Source organism: Cardiocondyla obscurior, linkage group LG19 (genome assembly GCF_019399895.1).
Source record: "Cardiocondyla obscurior isolate alpha-2009 linkage group LG19, Cobs3.1, whole genome shotgun sequence".
NCBI classification, from domain to species: domain Eukaryota; kingdom Metazoa; phylum Arthropoda; class Insecta; order Hymenoptera; family Formicidae; genus Cardiocondyla; species Cardiocondyla obscurior.
Window position 1 is genome coordinate 1,777,801 of NC_091882.1, and position 26,457 is coordinate 1,804,257.

The 26,457-nt window shown below is 37.1% G+C and overlaps 1 protein-coding gene across 2 annotated transcripts; it reads right to left on the reverse strand.

Moving 5' to 3' along the window:
* Window positions 1-307: 307 nt before the first annotated feature.
* Window positions 308-25,583, reverse strand: LOC139110256 (sodium-coupled monocarboxylate transporter 2). 2 transcript variants are annotated; one of them, XM_070669893.1, is made up of 6 exons: window positions 24,859-25,583; window positions 7,965-8,367; window positions 6,620-6,794; window positions 5,513-5,667; window positions 4,855-4,995; window positions 308-2,983 (listed from the first exon to the last, which is right to left on the reverse strand). In XM_070669893.1, the coding sequence occupies exons 2-6, from the start codon at window positions 8,318-8,320 to the stop codon at window positions 1,831-1,833; spliced, it is 1,980 nt and encodes a 659-aa protein (XP_070525994.1). In that variant the 5' UTR covers window positions 8,321-8,367; window positions 24,859-25,583; the 3' UTR covers window positions 308-1,830. The 2 variants fall into 2 exon arrangements, with proteins under 2 accessions (XP_070525994.1, XP_070525995.1); XM_070669894.1 differs by lacking the exon at window positions 24,859-25,583 and having other exon boundaries at window positions 7,965-10,293.
* Window positions 25,584-26,457: the final 874 nt, after the last annotated feature.

The following is a 26,457-nucleotide window of genomic DNA, read 5'->3' on the forward strand; positions in this document are numbered from 1 at the left end:
CGGAACCAATCTACGATTATATTACATAATTTTATATTAAGGAAGTAATTTTGATTTTTTTTTAAATTGGAAAATTATATTTTAGAAATAATAATTAAAATTATTCGCATTGCAAATATTACATACTTAATTGCATTGACATCTGTTGGACGGTTATCGAATTACCGTCTAATCTATGCAAAAGTAACGCGAGATACATATGTAAAAATTTGCAAGCGGTCGTAATTAATCACTGGATTAACAAAACGAATAATTACGCGGAAGAGAAAAAGGTCGTTTCGAGGATTGCAAGTAACTTGAAAACGAATAAAAATTAACAAACGATATAATTAAAATAATAAATACGTAGGCACAATCGTACAAATCAAATCAACGATCACAGTCGCTGGATTAGCATATATCAATTCCGTTATCATATATTTCTCAACGTGCACAGCATTTCACTTATAAAAATAACTCACATTCTCCGAAGTAAAAAAATAGACCTTAATATCAAAGTTCGATGTTAAATAGACTTAAAAGCAACGCACACGCGAATCACACACATACGCAACATTAGATACGCGCTATGTTTCATAAAAATTATGACTTATCGCTATGAAAAGTTTGAAAACTCTAATTTAAAATCTATCCAAATACTATTTAATAGAGGAACCCTTACGCGCACACGCGCATATGACTGTTTCGCAAATATTTTCATTTACCGTAATATGAAAATATATTCTATCGCCGAGATCCAACTTCGATCACTGAACTCGGTGCAAAGTTGTAAAATAATTAATATAATAGTATTTAATTGGACTACACATCTCCTGCGTTTAATTTCTTTAAAAGGTTACGAATTCGAAATTAGTTTCATTACTTACACTTACCATAAAAAAATGATTTGCTAACATAGTTTCAACGTGAGTTTGTCACGAGCAAATTTATGAAAAATAATTAATAAAATGTATAATTTACTTCTTTTTTTAAAATTATTTTTTAAAAATATGTTTTTACTGTTAAAATATATTTTTAATATTGATGATAAAATTCAAGAAATTAATCTGCTTTAAAAAAGGAAGGAAAACCGTTCTATTAATTATAAAGTTAAAAGAAAAACGTAGCAAATGTACATATATACATAAAAATAGTTACATATATAAGAGAATACATTTCGATTAAATAATCGAAATATCAGGTAGCAATAAAAGCAACAGAAAAAAAAAATACTTACTTTCCAATTAAAGGTTTGATTGTGCGATTGATTTTTTTTTGTCGTTTGTAATCAAATGGCGAAACTATGTGTCCACGTTTCTCGATTATTTTAAACGTCGCTCTCTTTCAGTAGCGGTAATTATATCGATACCTATTTCCATTTTTTTTTTTTCGCTGAAGTACAGAAGTTATTTATCGCGAGTAGTGACGTAAATTCCATTCAGCAAACACGTGTGTGCTTGATAATCTTCCCTAGTAAATCATGTCTAAATGCACCTTACAGCCCCACGCGTGTCTCGTAGTTAACTCTAATTGGCACACGCAAGTTAGAAGTTTTCGCGAATGGCATCCCTGAATTGCCTTCATTTGAGTGATATTTTGAGCTGAATGTGAGTGCAGCTCGAGTACTGTAATCGAGGAAAACTTTGCCTACGCGTAATTACGTTTCACGCGCACAGGTCACAAAGCCACGTCCCGTGTTCGGATAATAAAATTTGGCACCGACGTACACACAACCGCCCGCCCGTCGAGTTTCCGTCGCGGCATAATCCTTAATCTCGCGAGTGACGATTCAGAAGTGGCAGACATCGCGAATGATGCACGAGGAACATTTGCGATCCTCGCGTGACGGTATTACAATCTAGTGTGCTTGCCAATTTCGTTCGTAACCTCGAGAGAAACGGTCTTCAGAGCGTTCAGTTTCTCCACGTAGCCGTCGTGCAGATGTTGCTTCCCCTTATCATCGACGCATCCTTGAAACGGAGGTGTCTTCTCGACAGCCTCGGGAATGGACAACGTGGATGAAAGGGTGGCACTCGTGATGTCCGTGTCATTTTTATTTCCGAGCTGAACGCTGCTGGCGTAGAGTCTTCGCTTTCCGGGAAATAATCCCGCTATCTTTCGTGCCAACGGATGCAGTAAATGCTCCTCGTACTTATCGGCTTCGGCGTCAGCTGTAATTAAGCTGACGATTATACCAACGCCAACCGTCGTTACGCTGCCAATAAGAGCGTAATACATATACGTGATTCCATAAAGAAAATTCAGAGGATTAGACGGCTCGTTTTCGTCGACGATCGAAGGCGTGACGTTTTTCTGAATTGCCGCCCAGCTGGATATATTTGCCGTGGGATACTCCAGAGTAATCGGCTTGGTGACCAACGAGGAGAACGTCTCGTTGTGGCAGTTCTCCGTCGATACGGGAAGCATCTCAACTACGCCGCCCAGAGTGAGATGACCGAAGGTGATCCACATGGTCGTTACGTGACTGAAAATCATGCCAGCGGCGGCACCTTTCCAATTGGCACAAGGCACCAGCATGGCAAGAAGGAATACACCGAGAAGAGGCCCGGACGTCGCCGATGTCATGAGCATGGAGGATTCTATTACGCCCGACAGCATCGCCACCAGGAAACTAATGCCAATTATTAGCAAGCCATAGATGACGCCAATTAGTTTAATCGCGTGCAGCTGTTGCGTATCTTTCAGATCATTCATCACCGGTATGTGGCTCAGGAAGTCCTCGAAAGTCACCGTCGCGAGAGAATTGAGATTCGATACCGCCAAGGTCAGGGCGCTGTTGAAGAGAGTCGCCATCACGAGGCCAAGCATTCCGGGTACATTCGAGAATTTATCCTCGACGTAAAACGGCACGATCTCGTCGATTTTAGAGATGTAACCCAGGCTGAGGGGATCGCAGTCGGCGTAATTAGTAAAAATCACCATTCCGACGACCCAAGAAAGCGAGAATAAAATGACAATTATAGGCATGTTGGCCATCATCGTCCTGAAAAAAAAAAAAAAAGAACGTTCTTTCGTTAAAAAAATCGAAGATAAAATATTTAACTACCTTACATATTTCGCGCAAAATTCCATTTATTTTAAACGTATTTAAAGCACGCTGCTTAAAACGTTTTAATACAAGCACGTAAAGATAATGCGTGCATTTATATGGGGACAATGTTCAAATTATTCTGTAAGACTTAACCTAAATAGCACACAAGATTATCACACACGTTGGATGCAACTTATTATACGTATAAGCAAAAATAAAAGCGAGAAGTAATGGAACAATTGTTAAAAGAACAATAAACGAGCGCGAATGTAAATGATAATTACATTTACTCTAATTTTCTTTGAATTTTTTTAAATAATACAACCTACTTAAATAATATTCCAATTTCCAGTAATAAAGAAAAAATAAAAAAATTAATAAATAAAAATTATACAAATTAAAAAAGAAAATAAAAAAACTAAAGAAATTTAATTTTTTTATATTTATAAAACGAGAACAAGACGCGAATAAATGTATCCACACCTATGGCAATTAAATTAATTATAATGCATCTTGACGTTAATTAAAATGCCGTCAAGGAAGTCTGAAAGAATATCGAGTGTAATCGCTTACGTAGCGTAACGCGTGGCATTAATATACATTAGCGTGGGTAAATCCCGTAACAACATAAATTTTTAGCCGGCCGACAATGACGAGGCAGTCATTCATTATAATTTTGTAGCATCGCTGGATATCTTGTAGCTGCACGATAATAACGAATGATGATAGACGTTTTAAGTAGCTTTAATTCTTCGTTGTTTCGAACGGTCTCGTTCTCTCACCCTTCGCGGGGGAGCCTCGAGTTATTTTAATAAATGTACATGCGCAAGGAAAGACTTTATTCTAACGTACGTTGGTGCACCGATATTATGGACCTCTTATTCAATAACGCGAATCTCTGTACTAAAAGTTTGGCGCGGCGCCATTCGGTTCCCTACGGGACTCTCATTGATTATGTGGTAATAGTAACTGCGGGTACAATTCCTCTCTCCTAAATCGGTGCAATCGTACCACTTCCCCAAAAACTTTCTGTCGCCAATACGATGGCACGGAGGAATTATCGATGTAAAATCTATTAACTTGTCGTCGCGCGGCGAGAAATTTAGGAGATGCCCAGCGCTGTAAAATTATGCAAATAGGGACCACCCGTATCGCTGCGATATTTCGACGGATTTATTTTACAATCGCGAAACAAGTCTCAAAATTATATGTTTATATTTTACGTTTGTTCTAAGATTATTTTTCTTCCGATACGTTTTTACTTTTGTTTTCTTCTCGCATTATTTTAATCTGCAAATCGAGACCGTTTACGTTGAGATAAGAGTTATTTGCATGTCTCAACGCGAATTATAATTCAAGTTACACACGTTAATGAATCATTAGATAAACTCAAGTGGCTGTAGCGAAAAGCGTCAATAAGTCACGAGCAAATGCGTGTACGTGTGATACGCGTAACTGAATCACGTGTCAACATCTAGCTGAATTATATTTCACAACGGGAATGAATTTAATTCTTGCTGAATATCAAAAGTTTTAATAACACATCGTTTGCTCGAGACGAAAGGATTTTTATTCAGTCTTTTTTTAATTTTTTTTAATAGCCGAAATTATTAAATGCGCTTATACATTTGCACTCAATTTACGTCCCGAATGTTTAAAGTGATAATTTGTGGAACACTTTGCATAAATCACATTATCCTTTAGATCATTCAACGAGCTGTGCATAATGTGTGTCGTCATATAAATCTGTCGTTTATCATTGTACACTAAAAGCGCTAGAGAATTCGTTCAAAGTTTCGTACCGAGATAAAAAGTTTACTTACTTGACAACCTTTCTTTGGCTGGACATACTGCAATATCTCTGAACAAAATTCTGCTGACATCCAAAAATAGATAAACTCATGAAGAGCTGACCTAGTGTCGCCGACGTTGTTGTTACTCGAAGAGTCGGATCCATATCAAAGCTGAAACAAGAATAAGTTGCTAAATAAGTAAAAGAAGTTAGTAAATCGCCTTTTTATCGTAAAATTCGCTTGCGAGATACCAGTATATTAAACGTCTTTTAAAGGGATACTCAATTATTCGCATTCTTTTGCAATTTAAAAAAAAAAAATAAAAAATAAATAAACAATAATAATAAGAAAAAAAGAAAAAGAGCGAATATCTCGTTGTCTCCCTAAAATTTCAAAGATGCAGAAAATGCACAACCTGTAAAATAATTTTGCGCCGCTACGGAATTTAATAATTTTAAATTGTGAAATGCGTAGCGAAGAATTTTAATATGAAATCATATTTTAACATTATTCAATTTACTGACAGTTAGTTGGAATTGTATATTTTTGCCCGAGATTAATAATTTTAAAGTTCAGAAACGAAATGCAAAATCACACTACGGAATTCCGTGCGTGATTTATTTTAAGCGCGATTTTATACGGAAATCGTACTATCACGCATTTAGGGTTGCCGGATAATATGACTTACTTGAGGAAGTCAAGTCGTCCGCGTTCGTTAGTTACGTTGAAAACATTAATTGGTCCTCCGCTACTGATAGTTCCCTGAATAATGACGACCACAGATACACCAATCATCGCCAGGCCTTGTATAACGTCCGACAAAATAGCAGCTTTCAAGCCTCCCTTAAAAACGAATTAATATTAAACATTCGAGTATCAATGCAAGTATTAAGCAACACAACTTATTATTATTAAATGGCCAGCAATAAATTATTAACTGTCAAATGAAAATGTGATTCAATTTTTAATTATTTTAATTCAAGTGAATTTTATATAGAAAAGTTATTTGTTAGAAATATTCATTTGTCGTTATAATGGAATGTAAATAACGAATAAATGCTTTGCATTGATATCATATATTACTTCAATGTTTAATATTAAAAGTCATTCCGTTTTCATTATTTTTCATAATAATTATTTGTTGCCGTTATTATTTATTCCTCAATGCGTCCCGTTTATACGCGTGCTTGATTGCACCAATTTCCTATGGTACAAATATAAGTAATTCGCTGTTTATATATAATTTACACAAAAAGCTCGCGTTTATCAAAATTATTTCGTAATTTCACTACAAATTTAGATCCGAAATATGAAACTTTCCGCGTAATATTGCTTTCTTTTTTCCTTTTTTTCTTCTTCGAAAATTTTACTGATATCGACAGAACTTACTTTAAAAAAAAAAAAAAAAATTGTGATCAACCTAATTTTATTTCTAGACACTGGGTTATGCAATACAATAACAGTTGCTAATATGTCATTTCACATACTACAACGGAAAATATTAATTTCTGTAATATTGCATTTTCATAAATAAATGTAAAAGACATTTTCGTATAAATATATATGTATTGCATCACGCTACATTTTGTATACGTTATAATTTCGATTCACGCTTTTTGCATATAATCTCGACGCTGATTACTCAATTTTAATTTTGAAACAAAAATCTGGAGCAGAAAAAAAAAGAGAGAAACGGGACGGGGAAACGTATTTGTTATTTAGAAACTTTGTTCGTGCTGTAAGTAGAGATGTTTGTAAAACACAGAAGTATATGGCATAATATGTATGTCCTTACTATAATCGTAAAAGCCACGGAGATAGTCGTAATTCCCACGATACTAGCCCAATACGGAAGTCCTATTACCGCCTTCAGCGCGACGCAAGGGGTGAATACCGTGACCGCTAAGTTCAGGAGGCTCCGTACGACGTAAGAGAAACTCGCTAGACATCTGACTAGTTTTGACTTGAACCTGGGGAATTTACATAATTAAAAGAGCTGAAACGAAAGTTCCGACGCGGTAAATTATCTTTGTATTAATTAACGCGAACGTTGAGTATACACAACATTCTCTTCTCGCGTCGGAACAAAAATTATTCAAGTTAACGTGCCCTGTTAGGCTCCATTAAACAACAAGCATGTATAAAAAAAAAAATATATATATAATAATTTTCTCTTTTAGAAATTTTGTTTTATTTCTATTTTAGCTTTTAGTATAGTAATGCACGAGTATCCGAATGTACTCGGTGAAATATTAAAAATTTTTTTATGCCTTTTGCAAATTTTATTACGGCGTCCGATATAATAACGTGCAATTTTGCATGGTGTTAGTTTTATATCTAAATTTTTAACGACAGAGATATCACCATTGATTTCTCGAAAAATATGCGAAGCAACGTGTTTGATAAATATAAAACATTTAGCGTTTCGATTTCACTGCGAGATTACGTGTGTTAATTATTCACGAACCTAATCTTCATCTTTGCTATCTGAATATTCACTATCTGTGAAATCGATGAGACCTCAGAATAATCTCCAAACATTTTTTTTTTCTTCTTCTTCTTCTTTTCTTTTCTTTCTTTCTTTCTTTCTTATTAGCTAAAATTATAATTTTAACGAATAATATAAATTTTTTTTTACTGGCCTGAATCTTTTAAAGATTTTTTGTTACACCTAGCACGTATGCGATATTTTCTTTTATGTTACAAAACTTTACCCGCGATATCTCTTGCGTGGATAATAATACTTTTTGCAAGTATGCTGAATGAATAAAATACAATGCTAAACAATATTTTTCGCTACACGTAGAATATGTAACTAGTAACTGATATACTTCTGCTATCGCTGTTGGCAGAATATCTTCGCACGTATGCGATGTTAAACATATCAAATTTTTTCTAAGTAAACATTTCTAGAATACAAATAAAAGATTTAAGAAAAAAATGGTAGAAGAAAAAAAATGTTCAAAGTTTAACGCTGTAACGTTCTCGCAGTGCTGAAATATGCAATTAACATTTTAATAATTAAAAACGTAGAATAAAATTTACGCGCGAGCAACGGAGAATATTTCTTCGCACGAATTTTCGAAGCGTGAACGCCCGACTATTGCGCTGAAATCGAAGAAAAATAACTGTGAAATTACCTCATGTCCAAATACTGATAAACCGACGTGATACCGAGGCTGTAGTAAACAGGCACGAAGACGAAACAGACGATGGGATACGCCAGCAGCATTCCGTAGAGAGTCTCCCACATGGCGCTACCTCGATAATAGAGCTCCGAGGGATAGCCGAGGAAAGACCTGACGCCTAAAGTTCCACGTGCTATCGATAGCATCATCGCGCCCATCGACACGCTGCCGGTAGCGAATACGTAGTTCGCCTTCGTCTCCTTTTTCTTCGTTTTGAAATTTCCCCATAGCGGTATCACGAACGAAACCACGATGAAACCGATGAACACCAGATAGTCCACCACCATGGAGGTAATATGGACCGTCATCTCGGATCCGCAATCGGTTCGTGGAACCTTCCGTCGTCGACGTACGTCTGCGTATCGAAGATGCCAAGTTCAACGATTCGTATTAGAAGGAGCGTGTCACTCGATACTCTCGAGGCTCTCGATTACGAAGTGAGTGGCTTTCGAGAGACGCTCGAGTTGTCGAGTGTCGAAATGATTGTTTCTACGGGAAAGCGTCGGGCACGAGGCGCGCTCCAGCACCGCGGGTTCTTGCCTGTGATCCACGCTCGATCGTCGCTCGGCGAAGTGTCGCGAGGAGATTCGCATTCACGTAGATGATAGGCGTGATAAGTTCCGGCAGGGGTAATAACGGAAACTGGCCGATAACGTAAGCTTATATCGCGCTCGCGTGTGTGCATAAGCCACGCGTGGGCCTCGTTATGCAATTTCGCGAGAGAGACGTTTATATGACTCAATACGATCAATGCGCCGCGATCCGAGCGACAGCACTTATTGACTACTAACGTGATGAAGCACTTGACGCTATTATGCTAACAACTTCGAAGTGGAGAGAGAGAGAGAAACGAGGAACTGCGGCCTCGCCGTGGAAAGAAGATAGACGAAGGAACGGTGATACATAGTGGGGATCGACGTTGATGAAGGGAGGGAGCTTGAAAGAACACAGTAGCTTCTTATCTTCAACCGCTTATTGTTTATCGGCGCCGGTGACTTTTGTATAAAATTTTTTTTTTTTTCTCTCTCATTGAATTCACATCCCGTTTTATCTGACGCGGAAAAACGCAAGCACGTGTGATCCTCCAAAGAGCATAATTGCTCACGAGTGATCTATTGTTAAACAAATTCACGCGGCAGACGTAAGGATGCTTACGAATTTTAATAGCGCTTACGTCAATGCTCGCAACGTTATGCGTAGAGGCATTCGTCTCTTAAGAAAGAAAGGTACACGTTTTACTACTTGTAATGCCTCGAGGACATTACAACATTGTGCTCGGGTCATTTTGCGAGGAATTATTCCGGTAAATGCATGCCATAATAATTCTATTGTACGCCTATAGAAAATATTCCAGACTCCCTTCGGATATACGCGATACATTCATGTATATATAAACAATTAGAGCTCCTCGGCAAAGCTTATTATCGACGCAATATAAATTAATTACTGTATTGCGTCACGCGGGATTTATATATTTCACTGCTGTTTATTCGTCATAAAGAAATCAATAAAATTGATGTCCTGAATTTTTAAATGTAATTGGCAAAATAATATCATCACGTCGCGTTAATATATTTCAAATTAACATGCACGTACACACGCTAAAAGTAATTTGTTGCCATTTATATTGCTAGAAAGTTAAATGTTTTGAAATCAAAGTATTTTTTTTCTTTTTTTTCCTCTCTGAGAAAATTCTCAAACAATTGCTATTATTCGATGTAATAATTAAAATTATTAGGATTTAAAAAAAAAAGAAGAAGAAAGAAAAGGCGGAAACAATTGCCACTACATCGCAAAAAGTTTTAGGGTGATCGTTTGCAAGGTGGTTATTTTAGTGTCCCAAACTTTTTTATTACTTCGTCTCAACGCGTTTATTACGAAAGGGCTATAAAACCCCGTACAGTTTGTGAGGAACGGTTAATCCGGAAATTTTCTTGGATAAAAGGTTCTCTCCCAAAGTACCGTTTATAATAGGCACTTTCCGTGAAGTACTTAAATTCTGACATATGCTGTGATGTACACGCGGGCCTGAAAAACCGAGTGCAACAGCGAGTTTTATTCGCTGTTTATTTACAGCAACCCGTTATCTCTATCTCTGTAATTCTCCGATTTTGATAAAACTATGTGCCGAGTTTTAGCGAAGATAATGCATAAAAACTATATATTGCTTAAGCACCGGTGGTACGATTTCCTTCGAGCGTTTAGCAATTACGTAATTACGGATCTGTGAGCACATCGTACTATCTAATCATTTCTGACACTAGCATTGAATTTGTTAACATTAGAACGGTCAAACATTTGCGATTGGCTTTAAAAATTTGAATGATAATACTTATATTATATACGTGATTTAATTTTAATTCGTATTATTTTAAAAGCTATCTCTTTAAAAAAAAAAAAAAAGAAAAAAAAAGAAATTAACCTCCTATCGTGACAAACAATACGTAACGTATATAAATTCAGCAGCGATAAAGTCCACATTTATGCATTGTGAAATCCTCGACTCTCTGATTCAGAGGCGAAATACAGTGCTTTTCTTTCATTCGCGAGCCGAACAACTGTAAAGATTCCCGAAACTGTAACGGAAAAGTAGTGAATTGTGCTCGGCACTTCTTCGTAGTAACTCCGCCGCGAGTTCGTGGACCACTTTCCATTTTCCACCATTCAAATTTGTTCCTTATTCCGTGGAATTCTATGGTTCACTCAGTGCGAAACAATGCTGAGTACACAATGCACATTTACGCGATATGCGTTTGGTGTGCAAAATGACGACGAGGACTCGGCCGGATGGTATACGCGTTAACGCGAGTGGCCACTGAAGTGCCAGCCTTCGTGGAGACTACACAACCGAGAATCCATTGTATCGCACTTGGAAACAATGGACTCACCTTCTCCTCTCTTTTCTCCCTCCGTCTCTCTCTCTCTCTTTCCACCCTCACCCTTTTCTACTCCTTCTCCCTTTTCTTTTTCCGTCTATCGTTGCCGACTCCCTTTCGTTCCGGTTCTATTTTCCATTTCGCTTTTAGCTTGTTTTCGCTCGCCGGCTTTCTCCGGGAATGTGACAGCTCCTTCCACGTTTGTCCGCGTTCCTGGCAAACTCGGGCTTTTGCTATTCCTGTACGACATTTATTTTCATTTCATGCCCGATCCCCATTCTCGCGACGTCCTTTCAGCTTTAAAGTTTATCGTATTCAGCAGCCACCGTTGACCGATCTTTTACGGAATCGGAAATCATTTCGGATCATTCGTTATCGTATAGAAATGACAAGGTGCATTTAGAGCGCCGAGCAAGAAATCGGAAAATCCTCCGGTCCCGGAACGCTAATATATGAATCCACGCGCGCACAAAAGAAGAACCGCAAGCTAGTCAAGTGCAAAAATCGCAGCTAAATGTTCTGTAAACCATGCGCTCGATGAGATTGCCACCCACTCGAGCGGACCTTGTTTCGAGGGAATACTATTATTTCACGACTACTTTGGGTTATCAATTCTGGGAGATGTAGCTCGGATCAATATTTAAAATAATTTAAATGATAATATTGTTGATAAAAAAAAATCGTATTAATCTCTTAATTTTTTAAATAATTTTTAATTTCTTTTTGTTATTAAATTGATTAGGTAACGATTAGAAAAAATTACCAATAAGTTAGTCTTTGCGTTGTTGACAGTACGTTAAAAAATTTATAGTAACGCACAAACATATTTCACGTTGATGACGAATGTCTTAATGACTGAAAAAACTAAGTGGAGTAGCTTCCGGTGCTGCAGTTATTTTGTAAACTCAAACTAAAAACTTGTTTTGACATCATTACCTTAAATAATTAAAAAAAAAAAAAAAAAAGAAGAAGAAGAAAATAAAACTCATAAAACTCGCGTCATCATTTAGTATGCCGTAATGCAATCGTCGATAAAACTCGTTAAGGCGCGTATTGGGACCGGTAAGTCATTATTTGATATTTTCGCTCATTAATCGCGAATGCATCGATGATGTATCGACGTTGCGCGGATGATTTTAAACTGATCGTTCATAGAACACGATTTTCCCGTAACTTTTAAAGCAGAGAAACCTATAAATAACTTACCTATAACAAAATCGCCATATATTCTGGACCAAATTAAATGGAAAAATACAAGATGCTTTCTAGTTGTTATCAACATTTTTGGTGATAAAATTCGAGTTCCGACTCTTTTTTGTAGCTTGTATGCGCCGCGTCATTTATGATAATATAACGCAAAGAAAACGATAATGATTAAACTCTCGCGTTGTCCAATGAAACGAACAATATTAAAAGTTTTTTGATACAGGAAAAAAAAAGAAAAGAAAAAAAAAGACGAGAGAGAGAAATAAGGACATGAGGTTTTAATAACGCGGTACTTTTGTGATGTACGATTAATGGAAAAAAATACTCGTAAAAATGACATGGAGTATAAAGTAGCGTGTGCCGTTGAAAACGAGATAGGATTAACTTTCAAGTACAAATATGTTCCATTTCAGTTGTGCTTGTATTCCATTTCATTTCGTTTATTAATTATTGGTTTCGATAGAGACCTTTACTTCTATTACATTTTTATTTTTATGCCTGTCAATTTTAATTGCTATTGTTCGTTACATCGGACTTTAATTAAAAGACGTACGTGCGGTTAAAGTTAATTATAATAATGTGCCGATTAACTTTTATATACAATTACGATCGAATTTAAGATTTTCAGCGAGAGAAAAAAATAAAGAAAAAGAAATACGGGAGGGAAATGAAGGCAATTTTAACGAAGTACTATCGTAACATGTGATTATGAAGAAAAATACTGATAAAAGTGACTCGAAGAGTATATGTTAAAAGCGAATGTTAAAGGCGAAGCAACGACTGTGAGAAACGTAGGCGATACCAAATCCCAAAAATTTTCCATTGACTTATCACATAAGTCAGGATCAACATAGCTTTTAATTTGCACTGTTTCCACAGACCAGACACATTTCGAGCTAATATCTACAAAACCAAACACCCGCTTGATTGTAAGGAAATTCTGGTAATAAATCATGACGTAATAAGATTTAACAATTCCACGCGTGAATATTGCATAAACTATAATTAAAAAAAAAGAAATTAATGAAGTAATTACAACGGGAGATATGTTTCGTGTTTTTTCAACGGGCATAAATCTCGGCTTTGTATAACGCTTAATAATTATCACGTATTTATCATTAATTCATATAGATTCGTATAAATTCGGATATAAATTGATAATACAGTGTCAACATTATTATCGCGGAGGGCATTCGTTTGTCCATTGGATGTGCCCCGGCTCGTTCGAATTATCGCCGGCACGGTAAATCATGGCGCCAGGTATCTAAGCAAATGTGTTTGGGACTTCTCTGCGAAATTGGCTGTACGGTGCCGCAAGAAATACTCGACAAACACTCGGTTGGCTTGTAAATTCCAGCTATTTGTTATCGTTTTACACGAGGGCATTTAAATCCCAAAATGCTTATGATAAATACGCGACTTGTCGGAGCTGCTGGGCCGCTCTAATTTGCTAAACGAACCGTATTTTGTTAGTTTGCAGGAAAGATTTTGTAGCGAGACAGGGAGAGAGGGAGCGGCACGAGCGTGCGGGTACATAATGATAAACTTATAACGTTTATATTAAATAACGAAACGTGAGCCGTGCAAAGAAACGGGCGTAGGAGATGACGGCAATGACCGAATTCCGAGATTGTCGGTCCGTCATATTTATCGAACGTAAAACTTCTGCAAATTTGCTCATTCTAATTGCCGGGAAAATAAATATTCAAGGACCGGAGGATGAATGGAGTGATAATTGCTCGCGCCGATTGTAAATCCAGATTACACGGTTGTTCCGAGTCCGTGAGCCGGGTACCGAACAAATTTCTTTGCAGCCGAATATCCAGTTATCGTTGCAGCGTGCATTAACTACGGCGCGGGGCGTGCCAAGAATTTTTTCTCACACCCTGTCTGTAGCGGGGCGCATTTGCACCGGCGGCACGTTTTAACGCAATGTTCGCTAAGTTCTGCGAAACGAGCAATGTTTCATGCGTACGTTACATCCCGCTCCTTTCCCGGATCTGAGGGAGGGGGAAGGGAGAAAATTCGCCTCCGCCCGCCAACCTCAGATTTTATTGATTTTATCGAGTTTATTATAGAGCCGAGTACAAAACACGCTCGCGCCATTAGCCTGATTCACTTCGCGCCAGGTCGTACGGATTTAAATCATGTGCGCTTCCGCTTAAGTACATACATTCTCATTTCCGTTACCATCAGATTTATCGCCATATTTGCGTGCGCACTCCGAAATCGTCCTTAGCCGTAGAATAATCGGAGTTTATCGGGGTTTAGGGGATCCGCGTACTTTTATCGCGCTATTATTTATGGTCGCGATTGGGATTTGCTTAAAACGGTCCAGTGGTGATACTCAAATTTAAACAAATTTTTCTCTTCTTTTCTTTTTCTCTTTTTTTTTTTTTTTCTAAATTAAATTAATAACAGAGAGAAATAAAATTGTAACGCTTTAAATAAAGTGCACGCGTTTGTCTGAACAAGACGAGCCGGCGCAAGATGCACCGATGCGAGACGTGTCGACCAGATGGAACTATTGTATTTGGCGAAACCGTCCCGTCTCATCATTATTTAGAAGGCAACGGCACTCGACAAAGCGAAGGCGTTAAAAGCCTTTTACAAACATGATACGGCGCCTCATCACGTGCCTCGTGCTATCGTGCTATTCTTTCGGCTTTCTGCTACTTAAACCCGTTGCACACAAACAAGCGGCACGTGCTCATCACGGTACCGAATCTCATCGCAAAATATATAATTTTTCTCATCTCTCGTATTTTTTTTTTTCATTCCACTGTTTCCCGTTAAATTGCCCATTAAATCGTTCCGCGGAATCGTAATAACGACATTAACTGATTGTTGAGAATGTAACTTCTTGCGTTACCGCAAAGCGCAATTTTTTTTTCTTTTTTTTTTTACGATAAATGTGCGTCACGTAGTTCGCTTTTACAGAAGTATCTGATATCCAGTATCGTATCATAAAGATTATCTTTTTTTTTATATTTATATATACATATGTGTGAGCATGTATGTATAAAGAACAACAATATTCATTAAAAATGTTATACTAGTAACATGTAACTACGTAACTGCAATAATTATAGCATGTACCGGTGTACATTTCTCAATGTACCCTTGAGTGATCTGTTTAATTAATGACACGTTATGACGATACTGCCTCTATTGAGCAGTCTATTTAATCGATTACTGTTACAAATTAATAAAGAGACAAGATTTAACAGTCCCCGTAATATCGGTTCCTTTATCGGCTACGTATTAATACGCACATTGTTCGTAAAGTTGCAGATATACAATGAAACATTTGATTGTCGACTGACATTTAACAGCCGATAATTAATATACATTTAATAAATAAGTTCGTGGTGTTCCAAAAAGGAAAAAAAAAAATTGCAGCCGTCTTCAATAAATATTTTTTTCGATAATGTCATATAATTTATGCGCGCAACAATGACGTTGACGGATAAATCTTGCGACTAAATTGCAGTCGAGAATATAGCATGCAATTTAGTTAATTACGTATTCTCTATTATAATCTAATCTACAAAGTGCCAGAATGTAAATACGTGATTTGTAAAAAGATGGCACCCGGAAGCGTAGCTCGTACCGCGAAAAGAAATATCGCTTATGGTAATAATTGTTGGGGGCTGCGGAAAATAATAATGGCATAAAAGACAAAAATAACTCGTGAGCGATGAACGCCGCGCGCGTAATGATAATTATTCATTAACAATTTAAAGCGACTCTCGGCTGAGTTTATCACGCGGGAATACGCAAATGCCTTGCTGCAATTACAACGCTTGCTTCATTATACGCAAAATTGTCGAATGACTCGAAACGTGACTCACTTGCACACGTAATAGCGATATGACAGGTGTGTTTTCACGATTTTACTCTCACGTTGCAATTCTCCGATAATCACGTGATTGATAACGCGTCGCGACACTGTCTTTCCGAAATATCATTCGATAACATTTAACTCGCGAATAATCAGGGTGTTTGATTTGTGACGTGTCGATTGGCAGATTTCTGTTACCGTTGATGTCGATTTTTTTATCATACCTTTTCCAGACTTGGCACAGTTATTACTTTACCATTAATTATATTACATTAGAAAAAAAAGCGCAAATAATTTGCATTAATTTATTGTACTGTATCATTAAAATTCAACTCATTTAAATGGTTTTTTTTTTTTTTTTTTCTTTCAAGATTGACTAAAAATATTAATTTTCGACTAAATTTTTTCGCGTTTTTATGAAATGTTGCTTCGACGTATTCTGCATTGAGATTTCAGTCAAAAAATTTGAAAATTACTGATAAATTAATTGATTTGAACGATGCACTATCGTACTCATGTTTTTCGAATTTGACCCGAAATATCGAATATCACATGTGCTTCACTATTCGCGAATAACGCCTAGATTTTGTAATAGCTCTCGAAATAACGCAGTTCTTCGCACTTCGGTGCATTAGCACTTTACCTCGTGAAGGAATCGGTTAAATGTACGGTTATCAGATGTCTTGACGTGATGTCAGAAAATTGGCCCGACGTTATACCACCAACGTTCCTTCATATCATATCGCGTTCGCATCATCGATAATCATTAGTCGTTACTTCAAGGCGGAATATAAATACACGTACATTAAAACCGTTAATCGTACTTGCTATTATCATAGAACGGGTTTTTTGTTTTAATTAAGTTAGATAATAGTTTGCTTCTTGATTATCCGCGCGATTCTTTACGTGCCATTATTTTATTAGCTGTCAGCTTTGTTCATTAGCATTTACAACGCTGTACGCGTCTTAAATTTCGCGATGTCTGAAAATTATAATGCAAATAAAATGTTCTATAAAATATTCGCGACAATATTTAATAAAAATTAAATTCGTAAATTCATTTATTATAAATAAATATTTCTATAGTTAACTGAATAAATCTCGATAAAGTGCTTTGCTCAACCTAAAATTCATTACTAAAAAATGTACGAATGATCAATGGAAAATTACGGTTCTAGAATCGGGTAAACATTTTTCTAGACCTTGATATAAAGCATGTAGATGTTTGGCGGCTCGTACCAGATAATGATCGGGAATATTTGGCTAATTTATCCACGGAGTTAGGTAGCGTGCAATTAGATGACGTAAATTATAAAGATGTCAGTCAACGAGTAATGTTCGTAATATTTGAATCAATAAACTGGCATGTTTGCAATGCGTTTAAACAAGAGAACGCTATCATTTAAGAAGTGAAAGACTAAACAAAACTGATACTAAAGCGATGGCTCTACTAACGATTAACATCACGAAACGTTTTTGTATATTAATTGCAAAGTCGTCGTACTTGCTTTACGGTGATGTCAGGTCTTAATTAATTTTTTTTTTTCTTTTCCCCGTTGGTGGAATAACGTTAATCACGCCCGTTTTTGATTTACCACTCACGCAATGCTACTCACGAGCCGTTATATATTGTGTATTTTTTTTATCCTTTTTACTTCTCATCTGTTTGCGCTATCGCTTGCGATGCGGACGTACGATATAATTAATATTAAAAAAAATACTAAGTGTCGTCTGCTAAATCATTGTGATTTAAAACCGTATATGCGTATGAAAGTTATGAATTTTCTAAAATTCAAATAAATTATATTGGCGGACTGTGTCGGTGTTTCAGTAACGAGTTTGCACAGTTGGCGAAGTAAATTTAGCATTAGTAACCGGTTTGCAAACCAAGTTCCTCCGTACTTCATGGAATATAAACTCGACTTGACTAGAGTTGACTATATTAGACTACCGCCAAACTTGGTAATCCGCGATCGAATCATCGACACGATGTAGATACTGATGTTAAATCGATTGTTGTTGCAATTCTGATTGAGATCTCGCTTTAAGAGGTAAACTCGATAAGTCCTTTAATCTTGCAAAAAAAAAAAAAAGAAAAAAAAAGAAAAAGGAAAAAAAAAAAGAACGAAAGGGAGAACGTAAGAAAGAAACGATCGTTCTCAATCGTTGCATTTCAGCACGACTTTGCCCGGTTGAAATCGTTGAGAATTTTGCCCGGGGCATTTTTCCGCATTACAGTTCTTTCAGTGGTAAATCGTTTGGATTGATAAAAATGGAGCGTATGTAATGGCCCACCCTCTCCTCGCGCCACTATCTTCGCGAATGTAAAAGGGAACGTACGGGCCGCGTATAAAGAAAGCGGAATGAAATTGCGAGTGTGATATGTTTCTGTCAGTAACAACGATTACGTCGATATAAGAAGACGTAGCCGCTATGCTATTTATTATTTTATTCTCTTACGGTTCGTGCTAGCACATTTTTTTTTTAATTTCTTAAAAAGATCACCTTTTTTTATTTTCCTAATTAGTACAATTTACCTTTTAATGTGGTAGGAAAAAGAAAAAAAATAAAAAATCACATTGCGAAATTTGCACGGCTCATTCGACCTTTCTCACGCAATCTGAAATTATACAAATTTCCATACTATACGACTTTAAAGATGTCTTGATGGAGATGTTAATTTAAATATGTTAATTTGATTGTCTTGCCGTATTTTAATGTCCCGCGTTTTTTAAGAAAGTGTCATATATGCAAATTTCGTTTTTTATTTGCGGATAAGAAACGAATTGTTATTTTTACGCTCTAATTTAGCTTAGCGAAGACAAAAGTTAAATTTTGTACAAGTAATTTCTTTTTTTTTCCTTCTTTTACATTTAAAAAGAGTAAGATATGAAAACTTGGTCGGGAAAGAAATAAAAAATAGAGATTAAAGTGCCCGAATAGATCTCGCGTGCATTTGTTAAAGTGTTATAACTATAAAACTTTGTTGTGCGGCTTTGCATGCTCGTCACGTGTGATATTACAACATAAATTAGCAAGTTTCAAGCAGAACGCATAAGTTCAGAGTTCCCGATTTAATCTACAAAACATCCGAATGACAATTTGCGCTGCTCGCCGAAACGATTATTGATCGCCGTCGTTCTGACAAATTATATCTCGCAAAATTTGGTAAATATTTGAAACGATATTTAACGGGCGTAAAATTAAAAATTGAATTAAACGAGTGAAATTAAAGGAACGCGTTGAACATTTGCGTATTTGCCGCATCAAGTTGTGATTAATAATAATAGTAGTAGTATATTAACATATGATAAATATATTTGCAGTGTGCGATAGAGCTATTAGATCATTTTTAATTGCAATATTAGGGCTGAACAAAACATTTCATGTTAAGTATTTTAATATAATGCCTTTAATTTAATTATAAAATTTTAAAAATATATTTGCCGCTAATTGCGATTATATATTTTTACGTAATCGCTTTTGCGTAATTTTTATATTTTTTTTTTTGGTCTTTATTCCGCGGAAAATGAGTCCAACATTTCGTAATGACCGAATTGACGGTACATTTACTAGTAGAATAATTAACTTTTGTTGCAGGAATATAATAATTAAAATAATAGAACCGGATGTTTTTACGGCGGCCTAACACGTACGCATTTCCGCGAAGCATTGTGCTGTGGTTTTCCCGAATTACGTATTTTCCAGAGATCGTTCGCGGATAAGCAAATAAATTGTCACACGGTATAAAGTATTTTACAGCTCGCGTTACATAAATCTTTCGTTGTTTGTCGTGCCAATAATACATCCCGGCCTATTGATTAGCGCGATCGACGCGGTGAGTTTCTCAGAACGGTGCGCAATTAAGTGCGATAACCGCAGTTTTCCGCAGATATTTTTATTATCGGCCGCATCTCGCACGACGGCGTTACGTGAGTCACACTACGTGATTGACGCGTTCATGAAAGTCAATCGGCTGCACGGTATAAGTGCCGTACGGCGAACATATTGTGTACCTATCGTTGAATAACGGAACGCGAGAGAAGTATTGTGTCGAACTTCCAGCGAGCGCGAAGTGTCCGCCGTTCGGTAGGACTGCCTGACGATTTACATTTCGTCCGAACGGAGAATCGATCGCCGTTTCGGTTCGCTGACGTGCACGGTCCATCGGTCCGCATACTGCAGATTGATTTCATGACAAAAAAAAAAGAAAAAAAAAAACCGCTAGCCGTTACAGAATGCTCAAATTCGTCGGTGAATTTTGCGCGCAGCCATGTTCCTTGAAATATCTCGTAAACCGCATGACTTCCTACAGCATACGGCTATTGTAACGATTGCGATTCACAATGAAACAGGAATGTTTATGCATGTCCTTCGTAGTAGCATCTCGCACAAATTTCTCGTAGATCTGCATATTTTATTCACGAAATTTATAGAGAAACATTTTTTTTTTAAACATTAAAAAGACCGCTACCTGTGAAAATCATTCGCGAAAGTAGCGCGGTGGCTTTTTTTTTTTTTTTTTCCTTTTAAATTAAGGTAGAAATTTACGAAAAACCAAATGGAATTGTACTTGTACGTATACATCCGAGATGCGGCGCGATAATTATTCCGAACGGCTTTACTTTTTACATCGCGCAAACAAAAATCCATCTGTTCGGCTCGCAATTCTGCCCGGCTCGTCATTAATTTTAGGTGGATAGATGTTTTGCAAACGACAGGCTGCTTGCTGCAAGTAATTTGTCCACTTGACTCGCCTCTATACCGAGCCCGCGTTACCTAACCATTACAACAGTTTCAAATAATGTATTCACTCGGCGGATACTTGTCGGCCGTACAAATATCTCGGCGTGTGGGAATGAGACAATGTATATTAACGCGGCCACGCGTATGCCACGGTCATGTGCCGTAAGATTTGTCAAATAATTACGACATATTTACGACCGGACGCAAATGTGTTACTCGCCACCGGTTCTCGCATAATTATCTCCAAATTTATTCGCCGCCCGTTTCCCAGATTTATTCCTTCCTTATTTCGATCGCCACTTTGTACCGTCGAGATACCCGTCATCGTATTTTAGCATATATATTTATTTTTTTTTTTTACACTAATACCACTCAAGGATAACCTGTCAGTGGATTAATTACGAAGTTTTGGAATTAACAAAGTTTCTAACACTACTGTTCCGATCAACGAACTAGCTCGCGAGCCGGCACATTGGAAAACTCCACCTTCTCCTGCTTTTAGCCCGTATAAAGAAGTTTCGCTTTTTGCGATCTACGCGAGGGATAAGATGATAGAGTTAATAAAAAAATTAAAGTTCTACGTTTAATAGGTTAGTTTTATAAACTTATACTCCTACCAAACGAAATTTGTAATTTTTTTTATATTATTTTTATATTTTTATTTCATTTAAATCGACGGGTGGGAGAAAAATATTATTTTTAACGTCATTCATTTAACATGCATAAAAGGAGAATGCAATTTTCATTCGGGATCAGAGAGGAGCAAACAAAAATATTTTAAGAATAAAGAGTTCTGGGAACACAATGGTAACGCTGTGTGCGCAGTATCATGAACGCAATTCTACAATGCAAATGTAGTTGCAATTTCTGTGTTCGACATAAATGCAATTTTCTTTAATTACCGATTTGCATAAATTTGCCATAAATACACACACGTATTCGTGTACATTTGGTATTACATTGTGTCGCGTTTCACGATGTATGTTTCGTCAAGCATGAGATAATTGACCTAATCGCTGCGGTTCTTCCTGTCCATATGTCCGTCAACAATTCCGTGAAAAATGGATAATCATACTAAATAAGATAAAACTACTACGTGACGTTTATCGTCAATTGAACCATTAATTTCGTTATCGCACGTCAAACTTGTATATTATAATAGATAATTAACAGATTATCAGTAGGTAATTAATAGAAACTTGCTCGGTTTCCATATTTATTACTTTTTATCCTAGAGTAACATATGATCGCTCCTAATAATTAATTAAATATAACGGAGTAGATAATATTATTTTGTTGGTAAAAAATTAAACATACATTTTTAATATTTTATATTAAAAAAAAATATATAGAAATTAATTTTAATAATATTTTAAAATAGTTGTAATAATAAATTTATTTATAATTTATTTTTATTATTTATAATTATTTATATTAAATTTACGTTATCAACGTTTTTTTATACAACGTATCTATGTACCGTTAAACATGCTTGGCATTTTTATTCAACACATAAAAAAAAAAAAAAACTTTCTTATTTATACCGTATTTTTAGCAGGATATCGAGAACCGATGTTGAATCAACGTTACTTCTACTTGATATCGATCAGTCACTTAAATGGAGACATCTAATTAACATGTGAAGTTGCGCGAGATTAAATCTTGTCATCCGAGTTCCTTTGATACCTTCCTTCCTGATACGAGTGTAATTTATCACGATTGATCGCGACTGCATGCATCTCGAAATTATTATGTCTTGCTCTACCTACGAATTCTATTAGTAATTTACGATCGACATTTTTCCTACCTCGTGGCTACTATCTTAACTTTGTAAAGCCAAAGTTGGAGCTTAATAGGAAAAATAATTAGCATGGAAAAAGATGGAGAAAAATAATTTGCTATCAAAGATTACGTCGACGAAGAAATCGACAGTTTTTTTTTTCTTTTTTTTTTTTTTTTAATCGAAGTTATCAAAAAGACTACCGGATTGGAGCGATGTCTAAGTATCTTTCTAGTAACTGACATTGACGTTACACGCGCTTCTTCCGCTGCAGCGGTTAAAAACTCTTGCGCGCGTTTCACCGAATCGGGCGGACGATGGCCCTCTGGGAGTGGAATGCATGAACCCTTATCAGTTCGCGAAAGACGATAGAAGCCAAGGGTGGGAAGAAGCGAAAGAGCTTTTGTAACTAGCTTTACCCGGTTCGAAGAGCTAGCAGTAGTGACGGCGCAATTGAGCGAAATTGCGCACGTAGGACGCGAGAGACGGGAAACTTTACAATGCAAATCCAGCTGCCATGACCTGGACCGTTCTCTCCGTGTCGCTCGTGGCGGTATAGTTGCTGATGACGATAGAGGAAGCGTTCTCCCGTTGCCCCAGTAAAAAACCTGACCGTGACGGCACGGATCGCGGTCCCGCCGTATTACAAGCTCTCCTCCCCCCCCGCCCCCTCCCCCTCTCTTCCTTTCCCAATTCGCATTAGGGACTTTTTGACACCGTCAGATGCTGCAGTTTTTTGCGCCGGATTATTGCGGAAAGTTTTGCGAGAAGATACCCTTTCGACCGACCTTCCTACTTTCCCGCTCTTCCCTTCGTCTTCCTCGTTCGCGTATACTCCGGTCCGACGTGCAGCTGCGTCCGAGGGGGAGAAAAAAAAAAATAACGGAGCTGGCCGAGTGCGGTTATTAAAAGACAGTTTACTTCAGCGTACCGAGCGAGCTAAAGTCTTCGCTCGAACGTGGACCTCGCCGACGGCTATTTTAGCCGTCCGGCCAATTTTGCGATGTGAAAACAAGTAACGTGTCTATCTTGAGCGACGTGAAGTACGATTGAATCATCGTATTTAGAAGCAAGGTCGATACGTTTATTAAAGGTCGGCTTTTGTTCCGTGCATTACACAACCGCAGCGATTCTCAAGAGAATTACCGTGCGTTTCTTCCTATTTTGCTTGACGATTATTGTATTTATAAGTAAATTTATGCCGGCAGAGATCTATCCCGTTCGCGAATAGCCTTTTAATTGGTACCTTTCGAGTTATCTCGGCCTTAGTATGCGCACATCGCATTACCTTATGTGATGTATGTGTGGTACGCATATATCGATACTATGCAAATTTGCGCGCTGATTTATGCAAATATATGATAGCGATTACTTTTTCCCTCCGCCTCTGACGGTTCTACGCTTGTTCTACAAAGAGCTATGAAAGTTCCCGTTTTTTTTTTTTTTTTTTTTTCTTTCTTATTGATGTCGATGCCCATTAAATCAATGGACACATTACTCAAACTGTCCCGATGCCGTTCGGGTGCTCTCGATAAAAATGCATAATCGTGATACGAATAATCACGGCGTTTTCAAATACAGCCATAGTCCGATCGCGTTTCTGATGCTAAATGGGTAATATCCGAGCGTTTCCTTGAATGAATTCATATTCAGCGATCGAACAGATTTGCAATTATAATAATACTCATACATTTCGGTTCCCAGCCAGTAAATTACAACGTAAAATATAATGGACGTCGATATAGCGGTAAGAATATAATACCACGTAATAATATAATTACAATAAAAGTTTATATAATAATAAAAGAAAAAACAAAATGTACGGCACACGTTATCGTTAAAATATATTTTTAAAATATTTAAAATGTTTGGATTGAACGCAGAGATTTTACTTGGCTATCTGTTGTATATTTAAAAGGATCACGCTACCGGAACGATCTCTTTGCGAACTTCCTTTGATAGATCAGTTTCAAAAAAAGAAGAAAAAAAAAAAATGGAAAAAAGGTAAAAACGATCCAATTGAGGTCTGGAATAAGTTCAATTTCTGTTATTTCTACTTACGTCTAACGTTTACGTTCTAGCGTAGAACGCTCGTCGAATATTATAATGAAAAGTTTTTCCACAAGTGCGGAATTACAAGTTTTATCTTTTGCCTCTCACGCGGGAACTTGCTGTCGAAAAGTTTTTCAACTTAGGTGCAATTTCGTGAGTTATTATTCATTCGGATTAAGCTCTGTTAAATTCCGCCTAGCCGCGATGTTGGATTTCTTAAAGTCCCCATGGGATAAGATCGGCGCGTTGCAGAATTTTCATCGTTCGACGGCGCTCGTTTTCGTCGTTAAAAAATAAAAAAAAAAAAAATAAAAAAGAATGAAAGGAAAAAGCTAAGATTACCTGTAACGTCATATATTCGATGTCGAATAAAACGTCTGCGTTATCTACATTCCGGATAGTGCACGTCGTTTGACAAGGTCGGTGCGCGTTTCCTTCACCTCGTCTGATAATGCCGCTTATTACGTAAGCATTATTTCGTACGGCGTTACATTTATTTCGTTACGGCGGCGATAAATTTCGGGTGATTCAGCAGCACTTATAGGTACGCGGACGCCCGGTTTCACGATTGCCTGTCAGTCGACGTGGAGCGAAGGGCTCACCGCGTTCGCCGGCCGGAGCGAATTCGATCAGCCTCCCTGAATCGAGGACGGCGGATAAGACGTCGCGGAAAATCTGTGTCCCGGCTGGCCGTCAGTCGATCACCGTATGACATTTACGAGTTCATTCACGGCACTCCGAAAACCCGCGCGAGATTCGCTTCGCGGATCCGGCGAATTCGATTTCGAAGCGTATTCACGTATCCATGCGACGCGGTCAGCCGCCGACGTAACACTGGGAAGTCCACGCGGCACGGCTGCTACATTTAAAAAGTATCAGTCAGTAGCCGGCTACCGCGCGTCCATCGATGACGTCAAATAAGAAATGACTGATTAGCAATATCAAATCTTAAACCGTAGATACACCGCGGATAAAAACTACTTTCCGCGGACTCTGTTGTTGCGTCAATCAATACTTATCAGTCACGTGCTCGCTGCTTTTACTGATCGCGCCTGGAAAATCGGAAACTGTCTATGTCGATCGAGATGTAATTAAATAAAAAAAAAAAAAATTTTTTAAGTCAGCCCTTTTATTATATTATTTTGCGAAATGTATTTAACTTATAAACATTTAAGCGTCGATATCGTTCTTGATTCATTTTATTGAATTACTGGCTTTACTCGTCACGCGAATGCAACGAAATGATATGAAGGGATTGATACGAGTGTGCGATCATTCTATATCTCGGAAAAAGATTTATTCTTACGGTTGATCGAATAGCGACAATCGTTAAAAATTGTTTGGAGAACAATTTTGCTTCGACGGATTATATTCATCCGTGCGAGAGGAGAGCGGAAAAAAAATCTATAAATACACTGTGAGATTAAAATAGTTAGTTACGATTGTCAATAGTGAATTCTCACTGCTACGTGACTGCTTATCAATTTCTTTTTGTCTCATTGTCGGAGCCCGTCGAAGTGAATCGCGGAACTTTATTTCTCGCACCGCTAAATCGGCCAACGCATCTTTAGGTAGTCTGCATTCATATAATCTATTCAAAGCCGGTTCTAAGAATGCCTTTAACCAATTTTTCTTTCAAAGCGTTTCTGCTTTTAACATAAATTTTAACGTGAGCTACTTACTCTCGACTGAAAGTCATTTAAAAATCATTTTTTAAATATTTTAATACAATTTCTTTTTATTCCGTTTAGTGACAAAATTTTTAAAAATAAATCACATTTATTCAAAGAGCTTTTTTTTTTTATTTATGATGCTTTACATTTTATAATATTAGAAGAAGCCATGCGCGCGCTACGCTATTTTTTACAAGACCTCAATTACAAATAAGGAAAAAAAATTGTTGCGACTTACCGATCTGCATACAGCGGAGTTGTAAAATTC

What these genes read in the sequence shown, in the direction of transcription:
- LOC139110256 (XM_070669893.1), bottom strand. Translation starts at nt 8,320, where the DNA reads ATGACGGTCCATATTACCTCCATGGTGGTGGACTATCTGGTGTTCATC. An exon ending in TATCAGTATTTGGACATGAG is followed by an intron (nt 6,795 to 7,964) that starts GTAATTTCACAG and finishes TAAATTCCCCAG; the next exon opens with GTTCAAGTCAAAACTAGTCA. An exon ending in CCGTGGCTTTTACGATTATA is followed by an intron (nt 5,668 to 6,619) that starts GTAAGGACATAC and finishes TTCGTTTTTAAG; the next exon opens with GGAGGCTTGAAAGCTGCTAT.